Source organism: Nipponia nippon, unplaced genomic scaffold, assembly GCF_047370975.1.
Source record: "Nipponia nippon isolate SJK-2023a ecotype South Korea unplaced genomic scaffold, ASM4737097v1 scaffold_2, whole genome shotgun sequence".
In the NCBI taxonomy this organism is placed as follows: domain Eukaryota; kingdom Metazoa; phylum Chordata; class Aves; order Pelecaniformes; family Threskiornithidae; genus Nipponia; species Nipponia nippon.
Window position 1 is genome coordinate 6838021 of NW_028262336.1, and position 24837 is coordinate 6862857.

General features: G+C 45.6%; 2 protein-coding genes and 1 long non-coding RNA gene across 7 annotated transcripts in view; all 3 read right to left on the reverse strand.

Moving 5' to 3' along the window:
• Window positions 1–725: 725 nt before the first annotated feature.
• Window positions 726–4934, reverse strand: LOC148055623 (uncharacterized). Its single transcript, XR_015704662.1, has 2 exons — window positions 4443–4934; window positions 726–1450 (listed from the first exon to the last, which is right to left on the reverse strand). It is a non-coding gene; the product is annotated as an uncharacterized LOC148055623 (long non-coding RNA).
• Window positions 4935–5001: 67 nt separating this feature from the next.
• On the reverse strand, window positions 5002–8251 carry ZDHHC23 (zDHHC palmitoyltransferase 23). 2 transcript variants are annotated; one of them, XM_087757108.1, is made up of 5 exons: window positions 8145–8251; window positions 7262–7993; window positions 6395–6562; window positions 5392–5546; window positions 5002–5302 (listed from the first exon to the last, which is right to left on the reverse strand). In XM_087757108.1, exons 1-5 carry the CDS (start codon window positions 8249–8251, stop codon window positions 5292–5294), a joined length of 1173 nt encoding a protein of 390 aa, XP_087613234.1. In that variant the 3' UTR covers window positions 5002–5291. The 2 variants fall into 2 exon arrangements, with proteins under 2 accessions (XP_087613234.1, XP_009464946.1); XM_009466671.2 differs by having other exon boundaries at window positions 5002–5546.
• Window positions 8252–9178: 927 nt separating this feature from the next.
• The window catches only part of GRAMD1C (GRAM domain containing 1C), a 55458-nt gene continuing 39799 nt past the window's right edge, over window positions 9179–24837 (reverse strand). For all 4 annotated transcript variants that reach the window (XM_087757245.1, XM_087757246.1, XM_087757249.1 and 1 more), the window contains 9 exons: window positions 19122–19268; window positions 18215–18333; window positions 16941–17083; window positions 15078–15181; window positions 14179–14358; window positions 12552–12609; window positions 11929–12039; window positions 10976–11081; window positions 9179–9403 (listed from right to left, as the gene is read on the reverse strand). In XM_087757245.1, the coding sequence (XP_087613371.1) occupies window positions 9326–9403; window positions 10976–11081; window positions 11929–12039; window positions 12552–12609; window positions 14179–14358; window positions 15078–15181; window positions 16941–17083; window positions 18215–18333; window positions 19122–19268 (1046 nt within the window). In that variant the 3' untranslated portion in view covers window positions 9179–9325. The remainder of the gene's footprint in view (window positions 9404–10975; window positions 11082–11928; window positions 12040–12551; window positions 12610–14178; window positions 14359–15077; window positions 15182–16940; window positions 17084–18214; window positions 18334–19121; window positions 19269–24837) is intronic.

Consider the following 24837-nt stretch of genomic DNA (forward strand, 5'->3'; position numbering starts at 1 on the left):
TTCCGCGCACACCACTCGCACCTAACTACAAACCTGGCTCGCTGCTAGCGCGAGGTGCTCGTTGTCAGCGAGTGCAAAGTCATCTTCAAAGAGAAATAACTGAACAGCAGACAGAAGTGCCACCCAGGCAAATCAAAGCCGAGCTCTGGGAACAATCAAAGGCACCTGTGATTCTACTCATTAAAAGTCATCTTGCCTTTCAGCAGATGTCCCAAGATACCAACAGGATCAAAGGCTACATGGCTTCCCACTATCTGCACAGAGAATATCCACACTGTTTCCAAACATGGCTTAGAAGAGGGTTTCAAGGAAGAGATTGTTCCTTTTTGGGGTTCTGTATGTATTGTGTGGGCAGGTGTAGGAGGGAAAGCAAGACACTGGACAAAAAGGCTAGGAATCTGATCAGATGCCAACACTCGGTATCTGATAACGGATTGCTCTCCGAATGCCAGATCCCGGTTCAAATCCCCACCGCAGGGGAATATCCCTAGTTTCCAGGGAGGCGAGAACTGCCAAGCAGGTCTCTGTTTCATCCCAACACCAACAACCCCAAAGGTCAACTCTTGCAGAACTGGAAGAACACTTGTTTCCTAGCTTCTCCTTAAGCCTGTTGCTCCCTTATTCCCAAGTCCAGCTCCCAGCTAAATAGCCATGAGATGATGGCAGCTTTGGGTCATTTGACCTGGCTGAGTGCGTTGGCATAAATCAACAGGCCACTCCACAGATCATTTCTAATCATTTATTTTGATTCATAATTGCATCCATTTGGAAACACTGACTATGATGCAAAATGGACACACACACACGCACGCACCAGTCCTTTCAAAGCTCACAAATATGTTTCACAAAGTTTCTTCCTAAAGCTTAGGGTGGAAAAAAAAACAAACAACAAAAAAGAAAACCCCAAAACACCCCACTCTCCAAGGCAGACAGTTCTTCCAGAGCCCATCATTCTTCACATTATCATTAGAGGAGGTCCATAAAGACAAGATCTTGGGAGGCTGAATTTTCACATTTCAGAAAGCGCCTCACCTGTCCGCAGAAAGATTTTCACTGTACAAACATCCTGATAGTGGAAGAAAATCCTAGGAAACTGTAGAGGTCTTCACTGAAAGCAATACAGGAAAACACATCCATAATCACACACGCTTCCCACCCTAATGAGGCAATATACATTCATATAGAAGGAAAAAACCAAGCACGTTATTAAGACATTAGGCAGTGAGGCAGTATCCATTTTATCTTCAGAAGAAATTTTACAGCAAAATGGTTTCATTAAGACACTTGAAAGCAACCTACTTTGAAGAAAAAAAAAAAAGCACCATCATAGCGTGAAGGCTGCAATGTGATTAGGAGTCGCAAGCAGCGCCAGCTCAGGCTCACCAGTGACTTTTGTCATTTGAGGACAAGTTAAATGGAGAAACCGTCGATGCGGGGACCTGTGACTTGCCTACAAAAAAGCATGATGTAAGAAGACAGAGTTAAAGAGCGCCAAGCCACTGTTCACAGGGTGTATCTAATGGCACACAGGTCTTAGTATAGTCACCAAACAGTAGGGTGCTGGCATTTGGACACGGAGGGTTTAACTCTACAACAGCAGCAACATCAGAACCCTGGCCCCTTAAGAGCTGCCCTGGTCCACAGAGGTCCACACTATTTGTAAAACAACAAAATGCCTCTTAAAAGGTCATGGTTAAAGCAGGATAAACTCATTTCCAAGTCTGGGTGGAGAAACATCAAGGCCAGCTATTACCAAAATCCCTCCCTGCTTCTGACCAGCTCTGGGTCCTCTCTTCTCACACCGGGAAAACCATTCAAGGGCCAGCAGGGCACCGTTTGCTGCACAGCCAGGTACGCGCATACAGTTTTACTGGTGAGATACTGGTCCTTGCCTCAAGGCCACGCACACACAGCCCACACAAGTCACCTGTCAAATGCAGCCTGCTCCTGCTGCTCCGACACACGGATCTAGGCAGCTACCAACACAGCGAGCCGAGGACTGACTGACTCATGCCTAGGTTTAACATTTTTCTACCAGCGTGGCCAATAACAAGCTCAGCAAGAAAATACTCAGAAAAGAAATTGTCCTTTAGTGCACAAGAGATCACAACAGTCTGCCCTTGCTGGAAGTGTAAAAGGGAGCAAGGGCTTCTTGCTAATTCTCAGAGCTATTAAAAGGAGAGCTCCAAAGTACGCATCTGAAACTCGCAACCCTTCCAGCCTTTTAGATATCCTGTTACTTTATGCTTCCCATCTCCCAAGGCATTCACAAGGTAAATCCTCTCAGGAAGAAAGCGGGATGGTAAACAAAAGCCATGTCCTTAAAGAAAAAGTCACCATTGCTATGCAGAGTACCACCACTGCGAACTTCCTATTCAGCGCTGCATTCTCCTCCTAAAAAAAAAAAAAAAAAAAAAAAAAAAAAAAAAAACAAAAAAAAAAAAAAAAAACAAAACAAAAAACCCCACAAAACCAAAAAAACAGCCTTGCAACCCTTTTAGTGTCCTGAACCATCCCAGTTCCCTCTGGAGTGAGTGCAAAAATAAAATTTACTTTAGCACTTTAGCCCTGCTATATTGTAGTGGGCTGGACCAAGGTATGGAACTGTTACATTAGTCCAAGGTCCTTTGTTCCTAATCTGCACTCCAAAGTCCAGGCTGCCTGGGAGAACGCCGCTGCGAGCGTCTCGGTGTAAGCAGTTCAAATGGAATCTCCCACGCCAGAGCTCGCTAAGGGACAAGGGACAAAGCTACGCTGACAGGCTGAGAAGTAGTAACCAGTCTCTGCCTGTGGGAGAAAGCGAGCACAACAGGGTCAGGCACTGCCAGGGAAACGATCTGCGACCTGCTCTGCTCTGCTTTCTCCCAGCCAGGAGGAGCAGGACTCTGAGAAACCACTTATCTCAAACCTGTAAATGCTCCAGAGCTCGTTCAGCTCACAGGCACACGATTGATTTCCGTGCGTGTAACTCAGAGGGACAGAGAGGCTGGCCACCTCCGCTGCAGGGGTTCGTTTAGCCCAGGAGGTCATTCTGCCTTCAGCTTCCCAAGCGCCAGCAGGATGAGATCCGAGAAGATCACAAACCTGCTAGCCTACAGCATCCTTGCCTCCAGGGTTGCCAAGCTCCAGTTCATCTCAGCAGGCACCACAAAACGCATATGCGCCATGGAAATATTTACAGACAACTCACATGGAGGCAAGGTCTTTGTGTGAATTTAAATGCCAAGGGTCAGGCTCCAAACAGTCAGAAGGTCACAGAGGAACAATCAGCACGGTCCAGCTGGGGGCCTTTTTCTTCGCATTACGGCCAGGGAAGAGGTCAGAAACCTCTTAGTATGTTCGGCGAGAGGCAGGAAGCAAGAGAGGTGTCCCCTGTACCTCCTTAGAAAGGATTGCTCACGAGATGAAAAGGGGTGGGAGGAAATAAGGGACATGCAGTAAGTCAGTAACTCTTTCTGCACAGCCACGTTCCAAGTGCAGCTGCTCCTCAGTTATCTGCTGCTTATAGAAAGAGGGACATGGTCTTCACCTCAAACTGGGACCCGTAATCAGGAGCACACACAGCAGATACGGCAGGGATCTCAAGGGACACCCCCAACCCTGCTACCTTTTGGCACCACGCACCATCCCTCCGTTCCTCAGAGAGAACGCACAGCAGCGCACCGTGAATTTGCATCGCTCAGCCAACATCCCCCAGCTGCTTGCCATGCAAGTTGCCACGCACGTCTGAAAATATCAGTAGCTAGGACAAGGCTCTTATCTCTGCTTCTGCATCTTAGGCCCAACCTGTAACTCTTGTGCCATGGCCCCAGGTTTTTCCAGCCAGACCTTTCACATTGCTGCAGGGCCAACAACACACACGAAAGGTTTAAAAACAAAAAGCAACAACATCCCACACCCCCCCCCCAAAAAAAAAACAAACCAAAAAAACAAAAAAACAGAAACCATCACCACCAAAACCTTGTGATTTCAACTGAAGCTCAAGTCCGGGCAATAATACAGTTGCAGGCTGATGAGGAACAAGTGGCATTCTTGCAGAGCACCTTTAACACATTCATTCACCTGCCAGTGCAGGTCATCTACCCCAAAACCAGACAGCTCCAACACCTCCTCTCCCTCTCCCTACATACGCAGCGACTGAACTGTTCCTTGGCTTCCTGGCTTGAGAAAACAGATCTACAGTCAGGCAGCTCCACAGCAACTGGGTTGAGAGGAGACAGGATCGCTAAGCTATGAGCGACACAACCAACCAAGATGCTACCTACCAAAAAAGCTGTTAGCAGAATTGTCTACTCTCCCACAGACTCCCTTCTCCCATCGAGGGATGGAAGAAGGTAGTTTCCATAAAGCTGCAGTAACACCAGGCAGCACTCTCATTTTCCCCTCGGAGTCCACTGTTATGTGTTGCTTCAAAACATCTCCTTCTTACTTAGTATATTTACCTTCTGTCTCATGTCGCAATCCATAACCAGAGCAGAAACACTTTGAAGGAAATGAGCCAAGCCTTCAAACCAACACAGAGCCAGCCTGCAGAACAAATGATGAGATCGAAGATGACAGTGTCTTCTCACCCAGTCAGACAGATGGGGATGGAATAACAATTTTAGGGGTGGAGAGGTGAAGGGATCTTACAAAGCCCTACAGGAATGTTGCTCACAAAGGGACTTAATACAAGCACGTATACAGCTGGATGGAATAGAAGATAGAAAAAAGAAAAAAAAAAAAAAGAAATAAATGCACCAGAGAGGAGGGAGCTGCTCAGTGATTGCCTAGGCAGTCTCTTTTAGCCAAAGAGCCTGGCTTCTGCAGCGGTCCATCTGTTATCTGTATCAAAAGTTCACCCTCCTGTCATCTCTGAAATGTCGCACACAGGTAGGAGCCAGGGATTCCTTAGCCTTTGCAGGGACCAGTGCGCGCTCTGAAGTCCAGCAGTGGGTTCCTCTTGATGCCAGGGTTCACACCTAATGAAAACTCAAGTTCTCAAAACCTTGTGCTCTTCTTCCTGCTGAGCTGAGCTGCACAAAGCTTCCCCACAGTGGAAAAAAGGCAGCAGGCTCCTTCTCTCCAGGTTTGTGCATATGGCTTACTGCTTTCTGCATCCTATCGCTGGCTGACAGCACGCCGTTCTGCCTGGGAAAGCCTCTGATGTTGTCAGTGAGGGGATAGGCAGCCCGTACACCGACCGTGAAGGAAGGGTGTGGGAGGAGGGAGTCCTAGCGGAAGGGGCCGTTCCCCTGCTAAAGAAAGTCAGTCAACGTCATCTGCAGAAAGAGGGGTGTCACACGATGTCTTCAGCAGAGCGCTGTGGAGGAGAAGACCCCAGGCTCAAGAAATGGCCCCAGTTGCATAGGAAACCCCTGTTATACTGGCCAGTGTCTATCACTAACCCACCCAGGAGCCTGCGCCCAGTGTTGTCCCGCAGAGCCAGCCGAGCTTCCCTCTCGGTCACGTTGTAGCTGATGTTCAACAGCTGGATAAGGAGGATGTATCCCATGCCAGCTGTTACAATGGCACAGTACCACACACAGGTGAACGACAGAGCAGAGCTGGCAGCAGGGAAAAAGATGGGAAGGAAGCCATTTAGTTTTGGAGCAGCTGCTTTAGAGTGACTTTCCCTGGTAATCACTATCCTTTCAAATCCCTGTCTACATCTGCCACAGTGATCTCACTATGCTGCTTTCATCAGATAATCCTTAAAGGCTTTCTCAAAATTAAAGCTTCAGGGCTTACTTAATGAGAGCTTTTAGCACTACTAGAGCTACTCTTGCACGCTGCTGTTGTACTACCTAGCTCTTTACTCTTACTGTTGTAAAGGTACTCGGTCCTTATTTAAGGACACAACGATGCTCACGCTCAGTAGATCATGAAATGGAGTATAGAAGAAGGTAGAGCCACTTGTGCTAGCATACTCTGCCCATCGGTGGTAGCGCCAGTCTCTGAACTCGTGTCCAACGCTTCTCACCACCCTCCCTGCCAGACAAGGCGTATGAATGCTGCCTGTTTTAAGCAGGTAACTCGGAGGGACAGTCGCTAGATAAACAGCAAGGGATGAGAGGGAGAGACAGCATCCAGATTCCAGACTGTCAGACCATTACCTACGTCTGGAGGCAAACATATTTAAGGGTATATCTATATAGGACATAATAAATAAAGACTTCAAATCCCACCTCCTCCAACTTTTTCCAAATAAATGGTGAGCTCTCTCCAAGTCTCAGGCTCCCCACCTTGGCAAAAGCAGTGATGCATCTGTGCTTTCCAGAGCTTTTTAGGGAGCACTTTTTGGTCAGGTTTGACAGCCAACAGAACTGGCCTAGAGCACAGACTGAGGAACAGGAGCTTAGCTGCCTAGCCAAGCCCGTTCCCACCCCAGCTCTCACCCAGACAGACGTCTCACCTGTAGTCAGAATAGGCCCCGGGGCAGTAGAACAATGCCACAAACGGAGTTCTGCCCCTACAGACGGTGTGCAGGGTCAGTGTAATCCCATAGACAGAGGTGAGCATGAAGAAGGAGAGCGCCAGGATGAATGCTTGGTGGTTCTGCTCCCCTACACAGCTGTTAATCCTCCAAAAGGAAAGAAGAGATTACTTTGCTTAAAAAGAAAAGAAACTGGCTTCTCGTTCCTCCTCCCTCCCCCAGCTGTCAGAGAACCTAATTTCCAAGGTGCTTCGATACAACACAGGCTACAAACTGAAACACGTTCAAAGAAGCTTTATAGCTTTTTATAGAAAGGTTATAGGCACAAGTCAATAAACCAGTAGGGTAACGGCGGTAGGCCGTTTGCCTCAAACTTTCAGCAAGTGTAGTATCCTTCACTGAGACACATCTATACCCTGCTGCTCCTTGGTTCCAGTACTGCATGCGCACAGGCAGCTGGGGGTTCCCTTGCCCCAGGAGGGCACTAATGCAAATTGACTACAGAATTGCTGGTGCTCCACAGACCAAGTCTTAAACAAACAAACAAACAAACAAACCAACCCCAAAACAAACAAAAACACACCAAAAAACCACACCAACCCCAGATGGAAACCAGCAGAGAACCGAAGGCTGTTCTGAAGCATGCTGTAGAAGTTATCAGCTATCAGGTCAACCCACTTACAATAAACAACGTTGTTTGAATGGTTTAACGTCACCAGGTCTTGCTCATAACAACAGTAACCCCATTTGACAGGGGCTGTAAAAAAAGAAACTAACTTAAAAAGGGGGGGAAGAGAAAGAGAAAGAGAGCGTGAGCATACGTAGCCTCAGCAGTGCAAAACCTACCAGACACAGTGATGGTCCAGTCTCCTTACACACCTGCCACAAAGCCGGCAGTGCCCTGCTCGGGCTGGCCTGACCAGCTGGCATTTGGTGCACCAGTCCTTTTTCACACCTTCTGGCTCCTCAGCCGACATCCTGGAATAGCCTTTGGCCTCCCCGTTCGCAGCCCGGCCGCTGGCAGCGCCTGACGCGGTGACGCCATGGAGCCCCTCGGAGCTCCCCCTGACGCCATGGAGCCCCTCGGAGCTCCCCCTGACGCCGCTGCTGGGCAAACCCTGGTGCGATGACTTCTCGTTGCTTGCTGGGGTGGGAAGGTAGCCGGGGTCCTTCTTGGCTCGAGACAGGGCTGCAAGCATAAGGACTAGCCCGCAGGTGAGAGCGACCACTTGGGAATAGCCCACGCGGCCGCGGGGAACCACCTCCTGGAGAAACACATAGTACATGTAGCCCAAGGAGAACAGCCCCAGGCTCAAGAAGAAGAGTGTCCGTTCCTTCCTCCGGTGGGTGAGGTAGTAATACCACAGCACCACGACGGGCAGAGACGTCAAGACGACGAACCCCAGCAGGACGTGCAGAGCGGCGACGTGGAGGAAGACGGGCAGCAGAACCAGCGGCGGCACGAGGCTGACCTTGATCTTCACGGCCCCGGCGAACCAAGGGACCCGCAGCCGGTCCGCCACGGCGTCGGCGATCCGCTCCAGAGCCCCCGGGGGCAGGGATCCGCACGCCAGCCACCTGCCGCGGGGGAAGCACGGATAGCAGACGCGGGGCCCTTCCCCTGCCTCGTCCCGCCTCCCCCTTCCCTCTCTCCCGTCGAGTTTCCCGAGAAGCGGCGCGCAGCTCCGCTCCCCTCAGGGGAGCCCGGCGCGGGTGGCGGTGCCGTTACCTCTCGCAGCCCTCGTCCAGGTCCTGGCAGTCGCAGCAGCACGCCGCCAGGTGGTTCCTCTCGCCCCGCCGGTCCACGTATTCGCAGCAGCAGAGGGGCTCCTCCATCGCCGCCCGCCCTTCCCCTCGCCGCCAGCCCCCCCTCCGCCGCCGAGGCGGCTCCGCACCGGCACCGCCGCCCGCCCCGCCCCGCCCCCTCCCAGCCCGCAGGTGCCTCGCGCCCGCCACCGCCTCCTCCTCAGAGTCCCCGCCCCCTTCGGCGGAGCCCGGCCGCCATTGGCCCCCCGCGCCCCCAGCGCGGAGGTGTGAGGGACCCCGCCCCGGGCCCACCCACCTGACGGGGGAATGCACCAATGCCGGCCCGGCAGGGGCGGGGCTGGCCGTGACGCGCTGGCACCTGCCTTAAAGGGACAGCGCAACAGGTGGCGGCCGCAGGAGGGACCGGGGCGGGGAGCGGGGGGGCAGCGCGGGGTCCCGCCGCTCCCAGCAGCTTCCAATTTTTATTTTCGTCTTCCTTCTCTCAACCTGCTTAGAAAAAGCGTGAAAGCGGCAGAAGAGAAGGCGTTCAGCACGGCGTGCCCGCTGACGACGACAGGACGAAGAGCAGGTGATGGAAGAACTCCCGCGACAGAGGGAAAATACCGAGGGCTGAAATTTCTCCGGGAGAGCTAGAAACATATGGCAGAAGGCAGTCTGCCAAAGCTCGCGGCGTGCAAGGGATTCAGCAAAGAGGGATCGAGCATTTTTTCCTGTTTGGTTAATTAATCTTAAAAATACTCATCCCGAAAGATGGTGACTTGTTTTACACGCCTAAAAAAAAGCATAGCAAGATCCTGCGGCTGTGAAACCACTACCTGTTCTTTTTCTCCACAACACTCTTCACTAATGGTCATTTTTTAAGTTGACATAAAAAACCCAAAACCATGAGTTCGTTAAAGAGGAGCCCAGCTCTCTGCTGGGGGTGTTCCCCCCTCCTCCAAAATCTGCAGATCCGTTCGGATGCAGGGCGGGCAGGAGAGACAGATGGCCAGGTCATGGGAATGAAGAACCCAACCTTTATTCCGTGCAGCTTTTAAGCCAAACAGTAAAGAGTCCGAAGGCGACAGTGACAATCCTGCCCCGCCAAGTCCTCACGCGCGCATCTTCCCTTCCGACGTCCTGAAGGGAAAGCTGGCGCGGGTATTAACTCTCTGTCTTGCCGCTCTGTGTCCTGTTCAAGTGGTCAAAGCTTCTTTGGAGCATGGAAAGGGAGATCTTGAGCTGTGAAGATACAACCATCATACCCCCAACCATTTAGTCTCCCGCATGGGTGAGTGATATCAGGAAAATAACGTCTCCCTCCTCTTCTTTTAAAGGTCTCAGGCAATTTCCTCCTCCCTCTTTCTATGAACAGTTGCCTTGCTGTGCTCTCCGAACCGCTATGCTCTGTGCAGTTTGTAATTGCTAAACAGTCCAGTAGGATAAAGCCTTACCACCCCGATAATGCAGAAGATAAGCCACCCCACTCATTTTTAGTCACAGTTAATGTTCACAGCAAATACTCTAAGGAACATGGCAGCAACGCCGGAATTTTCTTTTAATACCTGGCCCTCCGGTGCATTTTGGTGCACAAAACGTGTTTAGATTATTGACAACCCTCAGAAAACACAAGGTAAACACTAAGATGACGTCCCGACAAAAGTGTCATTTGGGATGAAAAAGGTGGTTGAATTCTCACTTTTTTTTTTTTTTTTTTTTAAAAAAATGCTGTTCAAAAGGCAGTTAACACTTCAGAATTAGGAATGTTTTGGGTAGTAAGCAGAGAAACTGAAAAGGGCACGGAAACAAGGAAATTCATTTCGACAGTGAAATTTCCAGCACTCAAAAGCTTTTTCAAGCTGTGATCAAAACGGTTAATAGATTAATAACAATTCTGTGTGCAGAGACACCTCTGAACACGGAGTATCAAAAATGGCTTCTTTTTCTACCCTCCTTTAGTGCGTGGGAGAACACAGAGCAAACTGGTGATGGATAGAGGTACATGTGAACTCCCCCACAGCTTTCCTAATCTAATAATTTCTTCTGTCACATTTTGAGATTTAATAAAAGAACTTAAAAGAATCAGAACATTCATAGGCTATAAGGAAAAAGCAAAGTATGAATTTACTGTCCTTCACTTAGTGAGCTGAAATGTCAGCCTAGGGGTTTACCAGTCCTGGACTGCAGGATCAGAGAGACACAACAGCATTCAACAACCTCATTTTTTATACAGTGTTTGTAGTATCAAAGAGCCTGGAAGTGTAAATTACTGCGAAGAACAAAGATTAACTCCATAGCTATGGAGCCTCTCAAACATATGGTCTGTAGAATTTATTTATTTTTTTCCTGGAGATTAAGCGGCCCACTGATACCAGAGCTAAACGAAGCTCTCACCAGTACCTAGAGCAGCAGTGGGGAGCAGAAGCCAGGATAAACCTGAATGAAGAAACCTCATAATGAGGTGGGCAAATACTTAACGTTATGTTTTGAGTCTTCTTAGAAACAAGTATCTGTTTTGAATTACCCCAGGGTTTGCTTTGTCATGATTCAGAACTGCATCAATGCATCTCATCAATAAAGGCACTTGACAGGTTTAAGAAAATTGATGTGAATATTTAACTTTAGTCCAAAGAAAAAACAAACAAACAAAAACCCAAAACATCAGAAACATGAGCATTGCCTTTGTACCAAATTCAAGCCTAGGCCAAAACAAGTAAAGGAGTCACCAAAAGAAATCAATCAAAAGCTGTGAGGGCAGAAGGGAAAAAACTTGAGTTGAGAAACAGTATCACCAAGACAGACTGGCAGACCTACCTGCTCAAGCATTTCAATTGAGTCTCTTAAAACTCCCTTCACATGTTTCACCTGTTCCTTATCGTATTGAGGGATCTCCTCTTTTGATACCATTTCTGGGGATATGCTGAAAAAGATTGAGATTACATCAGAAACACGAAACACGCACCTCCCTGCTTTTCTAAAAGCTACTGGGCTCTGCCACCATTGCTCTGCCATTATTAAAAGCATCCTTTTCCAAAAGCCACATAAAAAGCTGCCTGCAGCTGAATTTCAGTCCCTGTTGCCTTGAAAATACTGCCTCGGACCTTTGTAGACAACAGCCACCAAGAACAAACATGCTCGCATTATGTCTACAATGTACGTTCTCACACTTCAGAGGGCAAGATATTTCTTATGAAGTTACCCTAATCAGTTCTGCGATGATCGCTATGGGAGGTCACCACACCACCTCCATACTCAGGATCAGGTTATGGTTTTTAACTTGTTTGCTGATACCACCTTCAAGAGAGGAAGCAGTATCCGTGCCTCTTCCAACACAAAAGGCACCTAACATGGAAGTTTGAGGAGGAGAGGGGATTTAGCAGGAGACTTACAGAAAGAGGCTAAGAAGCTACATGAATCTGTAACATTACATTTGAGATCATGCTGGTTCACACAGGATGAAGTGAACACTTCGGTTCTGTGATCAGCAGATCTATGATATTCACAGAAGATGAGTCACAGCAGGGTGATAAATGCAAGTGAAGGTTAACACTCCCCCAAAAGACAGCTTGTCAAAAGGAGAAATTTATTACTGCAAGATGCAGTCAGACATGTCACTGGATATGTGCACACACCACAGAAGAGCAGCAAGCCCTAGCAGCTTTTGAAAACTTACCACCAAGTTTCATTTTTCAAAAACCTATTTCTTTAGATCAGATTCTGACATAAGCTGAGGAAGAAAGAAAGCAAAGGTTGCGAATTCAACTTACTTCAAAGAGCTTTCTTCCTGAAGCTGGACATGATAGAGGGACTGAGCTGCATGCTCGATCTTTGACAGTTTGACAAAGAGTGTTATATTCAGCAAGACCAACAGCACCAAGCTGTAGAGAGAAGAGAACAAAAATCAAGTCCTATAACAATTTTGGCTGCAATGCTACAGAAACAAGATCTGGGCTACAAACAGCTAAGAAAAGAGAATCCTTCTGAGATAAAGAAGGGCGTGGGGCAGCACTACACCGAAAATAAAGATCTATCCAAACAATTCTTAGTGGTTAGCTTTAAGCTGTGTAATAGCAACCTATAGGAATGACAACGCAGTGTCTCCTATTGGAACTTTTTAAACTAGGAATGAGTAAGTTTCAGAATTTTTTTTATAGGATCAGACATATGTGAACTGCAAGGTAGCCTAGTTTGGCAAGTTAGCATTTTCATTCCATGTGTCACTTCCGAAGTCAGTCCATTCCCCTCCTGTACCTGAGTGCTCCTATTCAAATTAGGTTAGGATCTATCACGCTACATGCAATGTTAACGAGCAAGTGAGGTACAGGCAAACACAGATAAAGACCAAGATGAGCTTGAGTGAAGCCACATTTTAATGCAAGTGAGTACTTACAAGAAACTCATTATTGCGATGATGGTGGTGGTCCTACTTACAGCATCTCTTTTCCTTCCTATAGGGCATGGAAGAGAAGGAGGTTAAAAAGTACTGAAGAACATTCCTAAAGGATGCCTGCAGAAACATGTCAGTGCCCAGCATTTCACACAGAATAGCTCAACAGCTTCTGATGGAAAAAAACAACAGATCATGTGGGTGCACAAGATCATCTCCAAGCAAGGCATTTCTGCAGTCATCTCAGACGAGTCAGCTGGACAGTCAGGCTCTTCCATCAGGAGGGAGACTTCCCCCTACCCCAGCATGCTGCAGAGAACACAGCCCTGGGGCATGCTCACGTTAAACCTAGGCAGCCTGAGAAGGCTACAGTCCATCCACTACCAACACTCATTCAGCTCACAGGCTGCTAGTCACACAGGAGTAGAGACAGCCTGCAAAGCGGCTCTCTTCTGCTTGTTCTGCTGGCCACATTAGTCTTTCTGACAACCAGTGGCAAATCAAGTTCTCCTTTAACTTGTCCCATCCTTACCAGCTTGGTTTATATATTGGCCTGATGACAGCCTTTCAGAAAGAGCCTTTGCTAGTCATCAGACAACAGGGATGAGACACTAGTGAGGGAGAGGAAGTGTGCATGTCCTCCTCAAACTGAGTAGCAGTTGCCTACCACTGTGGGCAGGTTGATCTTTTAAATGTAGTTGCCCTGATCTCCTAAAACAGTTTTACATTCGTATTTCCTGCCCTGGACAAGGAGCATACGGGAAAGCTGTAACGTATACTGAGACAGCCACACTCACTGAAAAGGTGGAGCAGCAGTAACAAAATTAAGTAATCAGGAAGTAATCTCAGTTACATAAAGAGTCCATTACGCAGGGTGTTGATCCAATTGCCCTCTCAGTGCTATACTCATTGCTATCTGCCCCCTTTAGGAAAGAGCACTTGCTCCTACTTCAGTGTTTACAAGTCAGCTTGTGCCATGAAATCCACTGTTCTCTGGTACATATTACTGCACAGATGTTCCTCATCTCTGTAGGTGTAGCTAATATTGTAGATGCTAGGGGCCAAGTCTGTCATGCCTAGCGGCAGTAGCACTGCAAAGAAATGCTTCAGTGACCCAGAAATTACAGAAGCAGACAGGAAACTGACTCCTTAACATAAAAAAACAAAACAAAACAAAAAAAACCAACAACAAACGAATCCAAGATGACAGGGCCAAGAGGTGAGTGACAAAGCTTAATCAACTCATGACTTGGGTGTGCAGTTACTTGAAGAAATAAAGAAAATTTTCAGCAACTTTACACAAGTCAGGTTAAACTTCTTTCTGATCTCATCTCATTTTCAATCCTATGCAGGTACAGTGCAGCATTTTAGGCTTTGGTTGTTGTTTGTTTGTTTTAAAGACAGAAGGTGAGATTAAGCTTTGATTTCATGAGATACTCATCATAAAAGCGACTGTGCATACTCCAAAACCATTTTATGCAAGCTTGAACATGCTAAAGCATTTGCTATCACACCAATTAGATAAAGACAATGAGTGTAACATACACGCAAGTGTTACTCTCGCACTATTTTAAGAGTTAAGCTTTCCTGAACACACCTTTCCAAAACCACTTCACATAAAATTTTCTACCTATTATGCTGCCCTGGGACTCTACTCCCATGTCACCAGAGGAGTGTTGGGAAGAGCGTTTGGGAAGTGATTCCGCCAGACTCCGGTGTAAAGTGCGTCGTCTTCGTCTCAGGGCAACTAATTTTCCAGAGTCTTCTATGGATTGATTAATTGCATATTCCTCCATTAGGAGATCTGATTCTGCAGTGGAAAAAAAAATTAAGGTTACCTGAACTTTCAAAATGAAAGCTGAAAAGCCTAGCACTGAAGACTTGAATTGTGAGATACGGAGGGTGGCAGTGAGAGGAGTAAGTGCACCTTCTAGTAAACGAACTTAAAGCAGGTAATGGACATAAATGACACCTTGACCTGTGCTACCTGTCCTACTGGCTAGGTGGCACTTAGTACACTTTTCAGATATGATGTACGTTCAGCCTGTGCAGGATTGTTTAATGATATGTTAGACAGCAGTTGGAGGAGCACTTCAAGACACTGTTAGACTGAGACTAGGAATTGTGTTAGCCTGCGAGCCTGCAGGCGTGGCCAGCCAGGCTGTTAACAGACATAGCCAGGGAGCCTGCCAAGTGCCACTGCTTCTCTTCTCATACCCACAATCAAGGAAATACTTAAAAGATAGGCACAAGTAGTTGAAATTAACAGCTTTCCTGCTGCTCCTCATGTTTCCTTCAGAAACCAGTTACCGACAAGGTGTACAAGAGCTCCTTGTTAGCATTAAGCTACCGGGCTTCTTTTCCACCCTGGAACTGGCAGATATATTGATGACAGGAACTTCTGACTTGGAGATTCCTTTGGTATTGCCTTCTTTTCAAACCATTCTTTAAGAAATCAAGTTTGACAGGCATGAAAACATACATAGGAAAGGTAGCCTCCTTACTCTACCAAAGAGGAAAATGCCTCACCAAGTTGTTTGAAGTTTTCCTGTATTCCTCCCCAAGTATTCTTCTCGATTACAGACTTGACAAGGCCCCAGGGCTGCTTTTTATACTTTACTTCTGCAGAAACCCTAATAAACAGAATGCAATAGTGAAAGAGTGCTCTCTAGGTAGCACAGTGATAGCAGAAATCTCTCATCAGAAGCAGGCCTCTGGCTTATGTCCATAATCTGAAATATCAACCGGAACTGCCTTGGCTTTCCACCTGGGCAGCACTTACACTGAAGCAAGGCAAGAGACAGACAGTAGCAAAGACAACATATCTAGCTAAAGCTTCAGGAGATTCAAACATCCAAATTATGGGAAACATTTTTAAGTTTTTCCCTTCACACTCAGACTAGTAGAGAATTTCTCTCCTCTGAAGCGTTCTCATTTTAGCAAGTATTTAAAATAAGCTTCAGGCTTTCAGATCATAAAGTCCTGCTTTTCACTCCGTATGTGCACGCATGATGTATCACATGGGCACCGCAAAGGCAGCAGGTGAAATTCATTATCACCCCTCATGCACAGAGGGCTCAGATCCTACCCTCAGCAGACAGAAATTAAAATCTGTCTATCTGTGAGCATGACAGAGGGGAAGTGACATTCCTGCCTTGCATTCCCCAGGTCAGGCTAATCAACAATGCTTCCAGAATAGAAATGGAGTAGAATCCTTCAGAGGGCTGCTTCTAACAACTGAACGAATCCCAAAGATCTTCATAAAGGACAAAAATATAGCCTGTGATTTTGATTTGTTTGAGTCAAGAACACCGAATGTCCTAGAATATATTTTTGGGGTTTTTTTGGTTTGGTTTTTTTTTTTTTTTCTTCAACATTTTCAAATAATGATCCAAATCAATGTAAGCCCACTGTGTTTCTAGTCTAACAAAACAGGATCTTTCAAATAGAGTTTTTGAGCCATTTTAAACACAGTGTAATAAAGCCAGCTGTAACACCACCATGCACCTTCTGTTCTATACATGCACGCTCTCTGCACCATATTGAAACCTAGGGTTGCTTACCCTAGGGCCACCATGTGTCTCAGATAAAATAAATACAGCCCTCAAAGAGGAAAAATGACTCACTCAGGGGAAGAAAAAAAAAATCATCCAGAACAGTTGTTAAAAGGACGTTTCCTCCCTTCTCCTTCCAGCAGAGAGGGAGTCTTCAGCACTTTTATAGCCTGAGATAAGCCAGAATAAAATCCAGGCTTGCTGACCTTTCCTGGGTACTGATGAAGTTTGAGATAAAAGGTCTTACCAAAGACAGCACAAAAACTACCAAGGATTACATAGTCAGAAAGTCACACAAACGCACCGAATGTTGAACTTGATCACTTCAGGCGTTTTCAACAAATGGGAGAGGAAAGGAAAGTGCCTTTCAAGGCTCCCCTATCTAGGCAGAGTTTAATAATGAAGTCTGATTCGCTTGACTACCCTCCCTGCAAAGGTAGGTATGTTCTATCTTCCCTGCATCTTCCTGTGCAACCATCCTCCCTTAGCAAGGATATCTGGGAAACTCTATAATAAAACGTCTCAGGTAGTTCCAATTTACCCCACTCACACAGCTGTACTCAAAAACACAAGGCTGGTCAGAACCCAGTTCAGTCTTGGAGATGAGTTCTGTACCTCGTGGAGTCAACATTCGTTTCTCACTGAATTAATGAGATCCAAATACACTGCACATGTGACAAGAGATAAACCAAGCTTATTTTTCAGAAGAGATCCCCAACTTCAAGAGAAACTGACCTTCCCTATGCTGTTGGCAGATCTTTTGATAAGCACACTTCATCAACCTGTAACATAACGGGCCTTGGCTTCTCCCCTCCCACCGTGCACCACTCAGGCTCACCGTAACCGACACTTGTGACTGGATGTGCGGCTGATGCAGTATCTGTTCACAGTGTAGAAATAATCGTGGTAGGGGACATCATGGGTCAGTACCTCAGCATCCACCTGATAAGACTGACCCTTCTGGCTCTGCTTATGCAGGATCTACCATAAAAGAAGACAAAAATGAAAAGGCATGTTCATGGTACCCGATTTTTTTTTTTTTCCCCTTTCAGACTGAATTCTTTAGGGTAGATCAACCAACTCCAAGTGAACTAGAGTAGGGAGAGAGCCTGGACAGCCACAAGAAAAACCAGTTAAGAGTGGCAAGTATGGATGGGGTGGGGAAAGAGAAGATGCTTCCTGCTAGAGCAGACACGGGCATCAGCAGCAGTACCTCCCCGCTGCCATTTCAAGTACCAGATGCAAGGCTGGCCACTGACTCATGACCACAGCTCTTCTTTGAGCGTGACCTATGAGACCTTTCCCAAAGCAGAATTACAGAATGGTTGAGATTGGAAGGCACCTCTGGTGGTCATCTTGTCCAAGAACCCTGCTCAAGGAGGGCCATCTAGAGCTGGTTGCCCAGGACCATCTCCAGATGGCTTTCCAATATCTCCGAGGAAGGAGACACCACAACAACCTCTATAGACAACCTGTGCCAGTGCTTTGTCACCCTCACAGTAAAAGAACTGTTTCCTGATGTTCAGAGGAACCACCTGTGTTTCAGTTTGTGCCCATCGCCTCTGGTCCTGTCACTGGGCACTACTGAAAGGTGTGGCGGTGAACGCCTAGCTCAGCCTTCTTTGCACCCTCCCTTCAGATACTTATATATGTTTTAAGATCTCCCTGAGCTGCCACCTTCTCCAGACTGAACAGTCCCAGCTCTCAGCCATTCCTCATCTGAGATGCTCCAGTCCCTTAAACACCTTAGTGGCCTTTTGCTGGACTCCTTCCATCTCTCATACTGGAGAGCACAGAAGCAGACACTGAAAGCATTTCATTGCATCTTTTCACCCCCCCAATTCATAAGAGATGTTAACACTTTTCCCCACAGACTCTGTGGAAGAAATTTACAGCCATCTGTAAGGGTAGAAAGCCTCTCCGATTTCATCAGCATCTGCTCACTAACAGTGAGAGGGGCAGCAAGCTACCCTTAGAGATGGTGCGTTTAAACTGCAGATCCACATGCAGCTCACTGAGCTCTCATCCATGGTCAGATCTCTGACAGACTGTAGCGTTGACTTCTCCCTTGCTTTAACGGGCACCAGACAGACACACGCGCGCAGACAGTACCTGCTTTTCAGTTGCAGTCGTGAACTTCCCGCAAAGCGGATTGTTAATCGTTACAGTGTACGTCAAAGTCCTCAACTGATTGCCACTGGAATCTCTGTTCCAAGGGGTTGATACAGCGTCTAGATGAGAAATTATGCAAAATCTCACATGCAGATTACCTAAAAGGCATTACCTCTGCCCTTTCATATCTTCACAGTTTAACAGCAGCGGTGGAGAGAGAGAGACAGAAAATTGATTCCAAATGGTTGTGGTTTTTGCAGGAAAAGGGAAAATTGTAGTTCAGTGATGAACAAAGGTAAGGCACTAAGTAGCTGAACCTGAGTCTACTGAAAGAGAGACTTGAGGGTGGGGAGAAGAGCAAGCAATTAAATGAAAATATGTCATTTCCCATCTGCTTAAAGTTGAATAGATTCACTTAGCATTATCAAAAGCTTTTGCCATTTTGCCTTCCAAGCTGAATAAATATTACCCTTTTTGACTTAATTTTCTGTTGTTATGATCTCAGTGAATAAAATTTACTCATCCAGAAAATTAAAGCCTGTGAGTATCATTTGGGAGGATGCGATGATTTTGCCTGTGTGCCAGCCGTACACATTTCACTATTTCTGGGACACAATGTAATCAGAAATACCCCACAGAATGCATCAACTTAATAGCCTACCCAAAATTCAGGCATTAAGGTGCCATTTTCTGGTGCACTGAAATGAGGTTTTTTTACTCCAAAATGTGACTGATCTACAACATGCCAGCTTTAAATATCCTCTCATATAGTAAAACTTCAAAGCTTCAAAATTCTTTTAAAGCAAGAAGAAACTTAAAATTCAACCTAGCCCTATTTAACATTTCTCAGAGGCTGAAATTTTCAGGATAGTTTGCAACATGGACAGAAGGGAGAAGAGTATATTACCTACTATACTCCTGGAATTGAGAAACCTCTGCATAAAGTGAGAATTGGTGAAAAGGATTTCAAACATCTTGTCTGCAGTGATGTGGAAAACTCTGTTTATAAAAAGTCTCCCATAGAGCTCATTCTCAGACACAGTCTCCTTCACCGCTAAAGAAAGGAAGAGAGATCAAGTTAAGAAAAGAGCAATATTATGAGGGAACTTTAGAATATTCTATGCTTTATTACAGCTCAAATCCTTCCCAAGCTTGCATCAGCATTTGTTTCTCACTCTCAGAAACCCAGTATTGACAGCACATGATTTGGTAGGTAGGCTGCCTTCAGAAGCAAAGTCCAGAGTTGCTTTTCCAGCCCCCTGCCCCCCATTTCCCTGTGCAAACATAAATTGATAAATCAACATCACAAGGTCCCATCCCTTTAGTTTTGCCTTCAGTATTCTATTAATCCTACAGGAAACATTGGGGAAGACAAAAAGTTAGCATGATCTTCATTAATGTGTGTCTACTGTAAAAAGGACACATGCATAGCAAGCAGGACAGCGAAACCGTCCTAGCTTTCTTCTTACTTGTGGCTAGTTTCAGAATTCTGCTTTTAACATCTGTAATGCTGGTAGTGTCCACAGTCTAAGAGACCAGGGACAGCCTCCCAAACAGTTCCTCAAACTGTTCCTCCCTCCATACCTATTTATAAGAGGAATGCAAGAGGTACCCTGCTCCAGTTTGCAGTCCTGAAAAGTGCACCAAGGTGCTTAATCACCGTCCCCTATTTCAAAACCGCCACCGAGCGCCCAGTGGCGTTCTGTGGCTGCAGCACTGATCTTTGCTATTTCTGCTTCTTGTTGGTTGCTGGCATGACTCAGCTTTGTGGTTGTCTCAGCCACTCTTGCAAGAAATAAGGGATAAAATTATAATCCTGGAGGGCAAGCAGTTTCCTATGCCAACCCCAACTCAATCTGCTTATGCTTTAGAAACAAGTCCATCCTGAGCTATAATTACCAAAAAAACCAAACAGAAAAACCCACCCCCACACATCACCAAAACGAAACAAAAAGCCTGAAAGCAAATCTTGCAGAAGCAAGACCCAAGTCAGGATGCCTAACCTTTCAACCAATACAAACGAATGCTCAGAGCTAGCAAAGGTCAGCGCCAGCCACCCATGCAAAGGTAGCTTGGATATCAAGCTATAGTTCACAAGCTGCCTATAGGCTAAGGTTACAACACTTAAAACATTGCTGCTTGGGAGCAGTCAGTATTGATAAATGCAAATGCAGCAACTAAACACCGCAACAGTCCCCAGAGAAATCCAATTCTGACTCTGAGCAGACTTCTGCTCTCGTGCTGCTTCTAGCCTGCTAAAAGTCCCTGTTACACATCTGCCTCCAAAAAAGTTCTCTTTGACCTAATCAGGTTTTAATGTAGGACCCCAAAAGCAAAGCATGAGTGCAATATTTTTGTGATGAGCAAGAGATGGATTTCCTTCCCACATGTTCTGCTTATGCAATGTCTATACAATTGCAAGGTGGGACAGAAAGCAAGCACACATTTTTAAGAGGACTATTTAACCAGCCAACATGCAGTCGTTACACGCTAGAAGACAGATTCTGCTGTGCTGAAACATTCTGTGGGAAGCCAGAAATTCAGCCTGGGTTTTCAGCTTATGTTCACAGTATTTCCTCTCAGAGCTGAGCCTAATTCCAGCAAAATGCAGTCCGAGTGAAGTGTAAGTTTGACCTCAGCTAACAAAACCTCATCGTTACAGACCTTTCCTTTCAGAGTGCGCTCCCCACATCCCCTCTTTTGCTCAGAGGGAGGAAGCTTCAGGCATTGATGTTGACATCTCCTTGCCTACTGCACATCAGCTAACATGCATGGAGTCAGACACAGGTAATTCAAACCTAGTTACTCTGGTTGAGTCTTACTCAGCTGGACTTTGACATGCCCAAGGAATCTGCTCCCACTAAAAAAAAAAAAAAAAAAATACAAAGGCCCACACACATGATCAAGTCACCATGCATCAGATAAGCTTTGACAGCTATTTGTATATGTCTTAGCAAATACAAGATAATACAAGTTACCTTTGCCCCAGCAAAGCTTAGCTAAACAACGCAACTTTATGGTCACCTGCAATGCCTGAGGACAGCTACTAGGTTTCTGCTGATGTGAGGTAATTTGGTAAGCCACAGCAACTTCTGATATGCACAAAGCCCATGCATTATTACCTTACGGTGCAGACCTTGCTACTGAGATATTTTACTCTTCAAGCATGAAGTCTGTCCTCCTTGTACTGAGTCTTAAGCAAGAGCACCCATGGGTCTCTACAAAGTTTCCTGTTAGTTGATTTACGTACACTATTTCTATCTAGTCATGTGTCTAATAAGGAATAGTCAATGAAGTGCCAAGTGCATGAGAGTATCTATTGAGAAATACGTTTTTACTTATAATCCCTCTCAGAACAACCAACCAAATTTTAAAAAAATGGTGTTATCACATAAAGCAGTATTTTCAGAAAATCCAGGCTGTAACTGGGTTGATATATCAGGCCCATCAGCCACTTCAGATGCTAGGATTCAAACAGCTGTTTTCCAGAAAGCCTGGAAATCTTTCAGATGGTAGGTCTGGAAGGTGCATGTATGAACGCTGCTGCGAATTCCACACCTGTGGAAGCAAGTCGCTGCATACACCAAGAGCCTGACAAGCTTCAACTCACTTCCATCTGGGCTTCTCAGAGTTTATCTGTAGAAATCCTAGATGAAGCAGTAAGCAGAAACAGTAGCACAGCAGAGAATAAGCGTACAGTGTACACACTTGCAATTTTAACAGAATAGAAAACTTTAACCACTCGTCTCTGCTACAAATGAATATGCATGTTTGTCTACTGTTTTCTTTTGTTTGTTTTAACTCACACAGGTAAACCTACCTGCCTTTTATTTATCTCAATACTAGAGCAACATCAAGCATTTCACCTAGGACTGGCTTAGAAATACTGTTTATGAGCAAAATGTTTTGTGCAGGTATCTAGATATCAATTTAACTCCTTAACTTTTAATGCTGTTCTAACCCCTGCGCAGTATGCAATTATCAACCTCTAACTCTCTTAGCCTGAATACATTTCTAGATGAATTGGAGGTACTGTCTGATAAGAGAACATGAGATTATTCCGACTTTAGGTTAGGATCCCTAGGGACCCAAAAATCCAGAAGCAAATGTATTACCCAGAGTGTCCTGGTTCAGCATGAAGACAGCAAGTCTGTTCCCTCCCCCACTACTGCCTTCCACTTCATAAGGTCATTTTCATCACTGCAAGGCAAGCTGTGACATAACGTTTGAATATAATACCATTATGCAGCAGTGATTGCAGAGGTTTGAAAACATCTACAGTGCAAGAAGAGACAGAAAACTGGAGGGGGGAAACGGGGGCAGAGAAAAATGGTTCTTAAATTCCCCGTTAACAACCAAGAGCTCAAAGTTAAACACACACCACAAGCAAACTGAGAAAGCTGAACCGCTAAGAGCAGAGGGTATCAAACAAATTAATAAGGCAGCTGGTTTTTCCACTCCATGGAGTTGGGGGAGGATCGGGAGGAAAAAAAAATGTATATATGCAAATCTTGGCACTGTTGAGCATTTCTATGCCACTACAGATGGGGAAAAAAATGCACAGTGCGTGAAGAATATGCAGGTAGGAGCCTTTAACCAGATACACCTGAAATCAAGTCAATAAAAACAATTCCTAGAGTGAACATGTTCCAGACACCATCTATTTAAAGACTGCATCAGCAATATTAACCATTATCAAACAGCTCTCCTATACTTTAAAAGCCTAAGGACAAAATTAACTTGGGGAGGTACTGCATAAGCACTGTGAAAATGCTGGCTTTTTCCTGTTCACAAGATAAAAAAAAAAAAAAAACCACCACCTTATACCTTTTGCCTTTAGATAACTCAAACATATATCCTCCATACCCCAAAGCAACAAATAATGGGTAGTTATATATTCAAAATACTTGTTTGCAGTATTTTGATTAAAATGCCAACAAGATAACAGGGCTACTCTTCCTGACATAAATTGTATATCCAGAATTTCATATCAGGGTCGGGGGGTTGGGGAGAACAACACCCAGGGCTGAACTACTTTCAACCACCCTGTATTTCAATCATTTTCTGCCCCGTATATCCCTATCTGCAAGAAAAGCGAAGCCACCACTGTGCCCATCTCGCAGCACTACAGTGCAAGCAGCCCACGCATTTAAGGTGGTTATTAGCACAAACAGAAACAATACAGTAAGTCTGTCAAGTTATGCAAGATCAGAAATGTATGATGTCCCCATAACAGTAAAGCTTTCTAACAGAAAAGACTTTTCCAATTTCCTGCTTCCCTCTTCTTTCTTTGAAGTATTTTATGCTGCTGAACAAGGTTGTTGCATACAGAAACCCTACATACAAAAGAGTCATCTGAGGAATTTCAGAATCTCCTGGCTCTATTTTGGAAATATATATTCCATGCTTGAACTACAATTTGATTTCTGAAATTTGGAATCAAGACTGCAATATTAATTTTCAGCTTCGCCAAAAGTTTGTCATGGCTTGAGATTTATACTCCAATTTATGAAACTGAAGAAAAGCACCATGATGCAGGTCAGCAGGCCAGTGGTGCACAGCGAGACTCACACCCCCCCATCCCCCAGTAAGCGATGTGAGAATTGCTCAGGGCAAGGGAACTAGTGTTGCCAAGGCTCTGGCATTCCAGCTTTGGATGTCAGGTGGACCCAGAGTTGGAGAACAAGTCTTGAGCTTGCCCCTCACCTTATTTGCCAGGACACCTCCATAGGCAGCCTGCGTATGAGCCAGAGGACACAAGAGAGATTAATCGCATGGGTAAACCTTTGCCATGTGGGAAAGCTAGTTTCGTTTGCATGAAGGAATTCACCTTGTAAGAGTATGGGGCAACTGCAATAGAAAAGAGAGAGAGAAACAGAAGAAAAAATTCTAAGCATGAAGAAGGGAATCTGGGAGAAAAGATTAATGTTGTGGGACTAGAAAATCCTGCTCTGAATAAAAAGAGACTAGTCTTGGGGGAGGGAGTCTAAATAAGAAAAGCAGCATGAAGTCAGCTCTCTTTTAAAGAGACATCTCCAGTTTAATATACTCTATTTACTCAACACCACCAATGCAGGGATGACAGGGAGTATTTACTGCTATTGTTTAGGCAAACAGCAGCATGAAAGACAACATGACTATTTTCCATCAGTTTCACTGGAGACCTTTGCCATAAAAAAAAATAAAATCCAGAGACAGAAGAGAGATGTCATACTAAGAGGACAGGAAAGCTACAAGATATCTAAAACATCCAAAGGTCAAAACTTTCTGCTGCTTTAAGAGATACACCTGTGATGGAGTAGACAATTTGTGAAGCTTGTTAAGTGTGTAGGAGTACAGCATAAACAGCAGCCTGTTCAAGTAGGTATATTCACAAAAATGATACAACCTGACGTGCCTCAGGTTGAGTCTGAACTCAAGCAAACACAGAAGCAGAGTGGGTGAGCAAAAGGAAAGTTAGTTAAATATAAAGTACATCTTCAGGCAACAATCCCAACTTGCAGGCGGCCAATTCAACCCATGACTTTGAAAGCTTTCCTGGACACCTCAGGGATCACAACATAACGATAACCTGCAAGCAACCTCAGTTGCCAACTCTGTTCGAAAGGATGAGATGCAAAGTT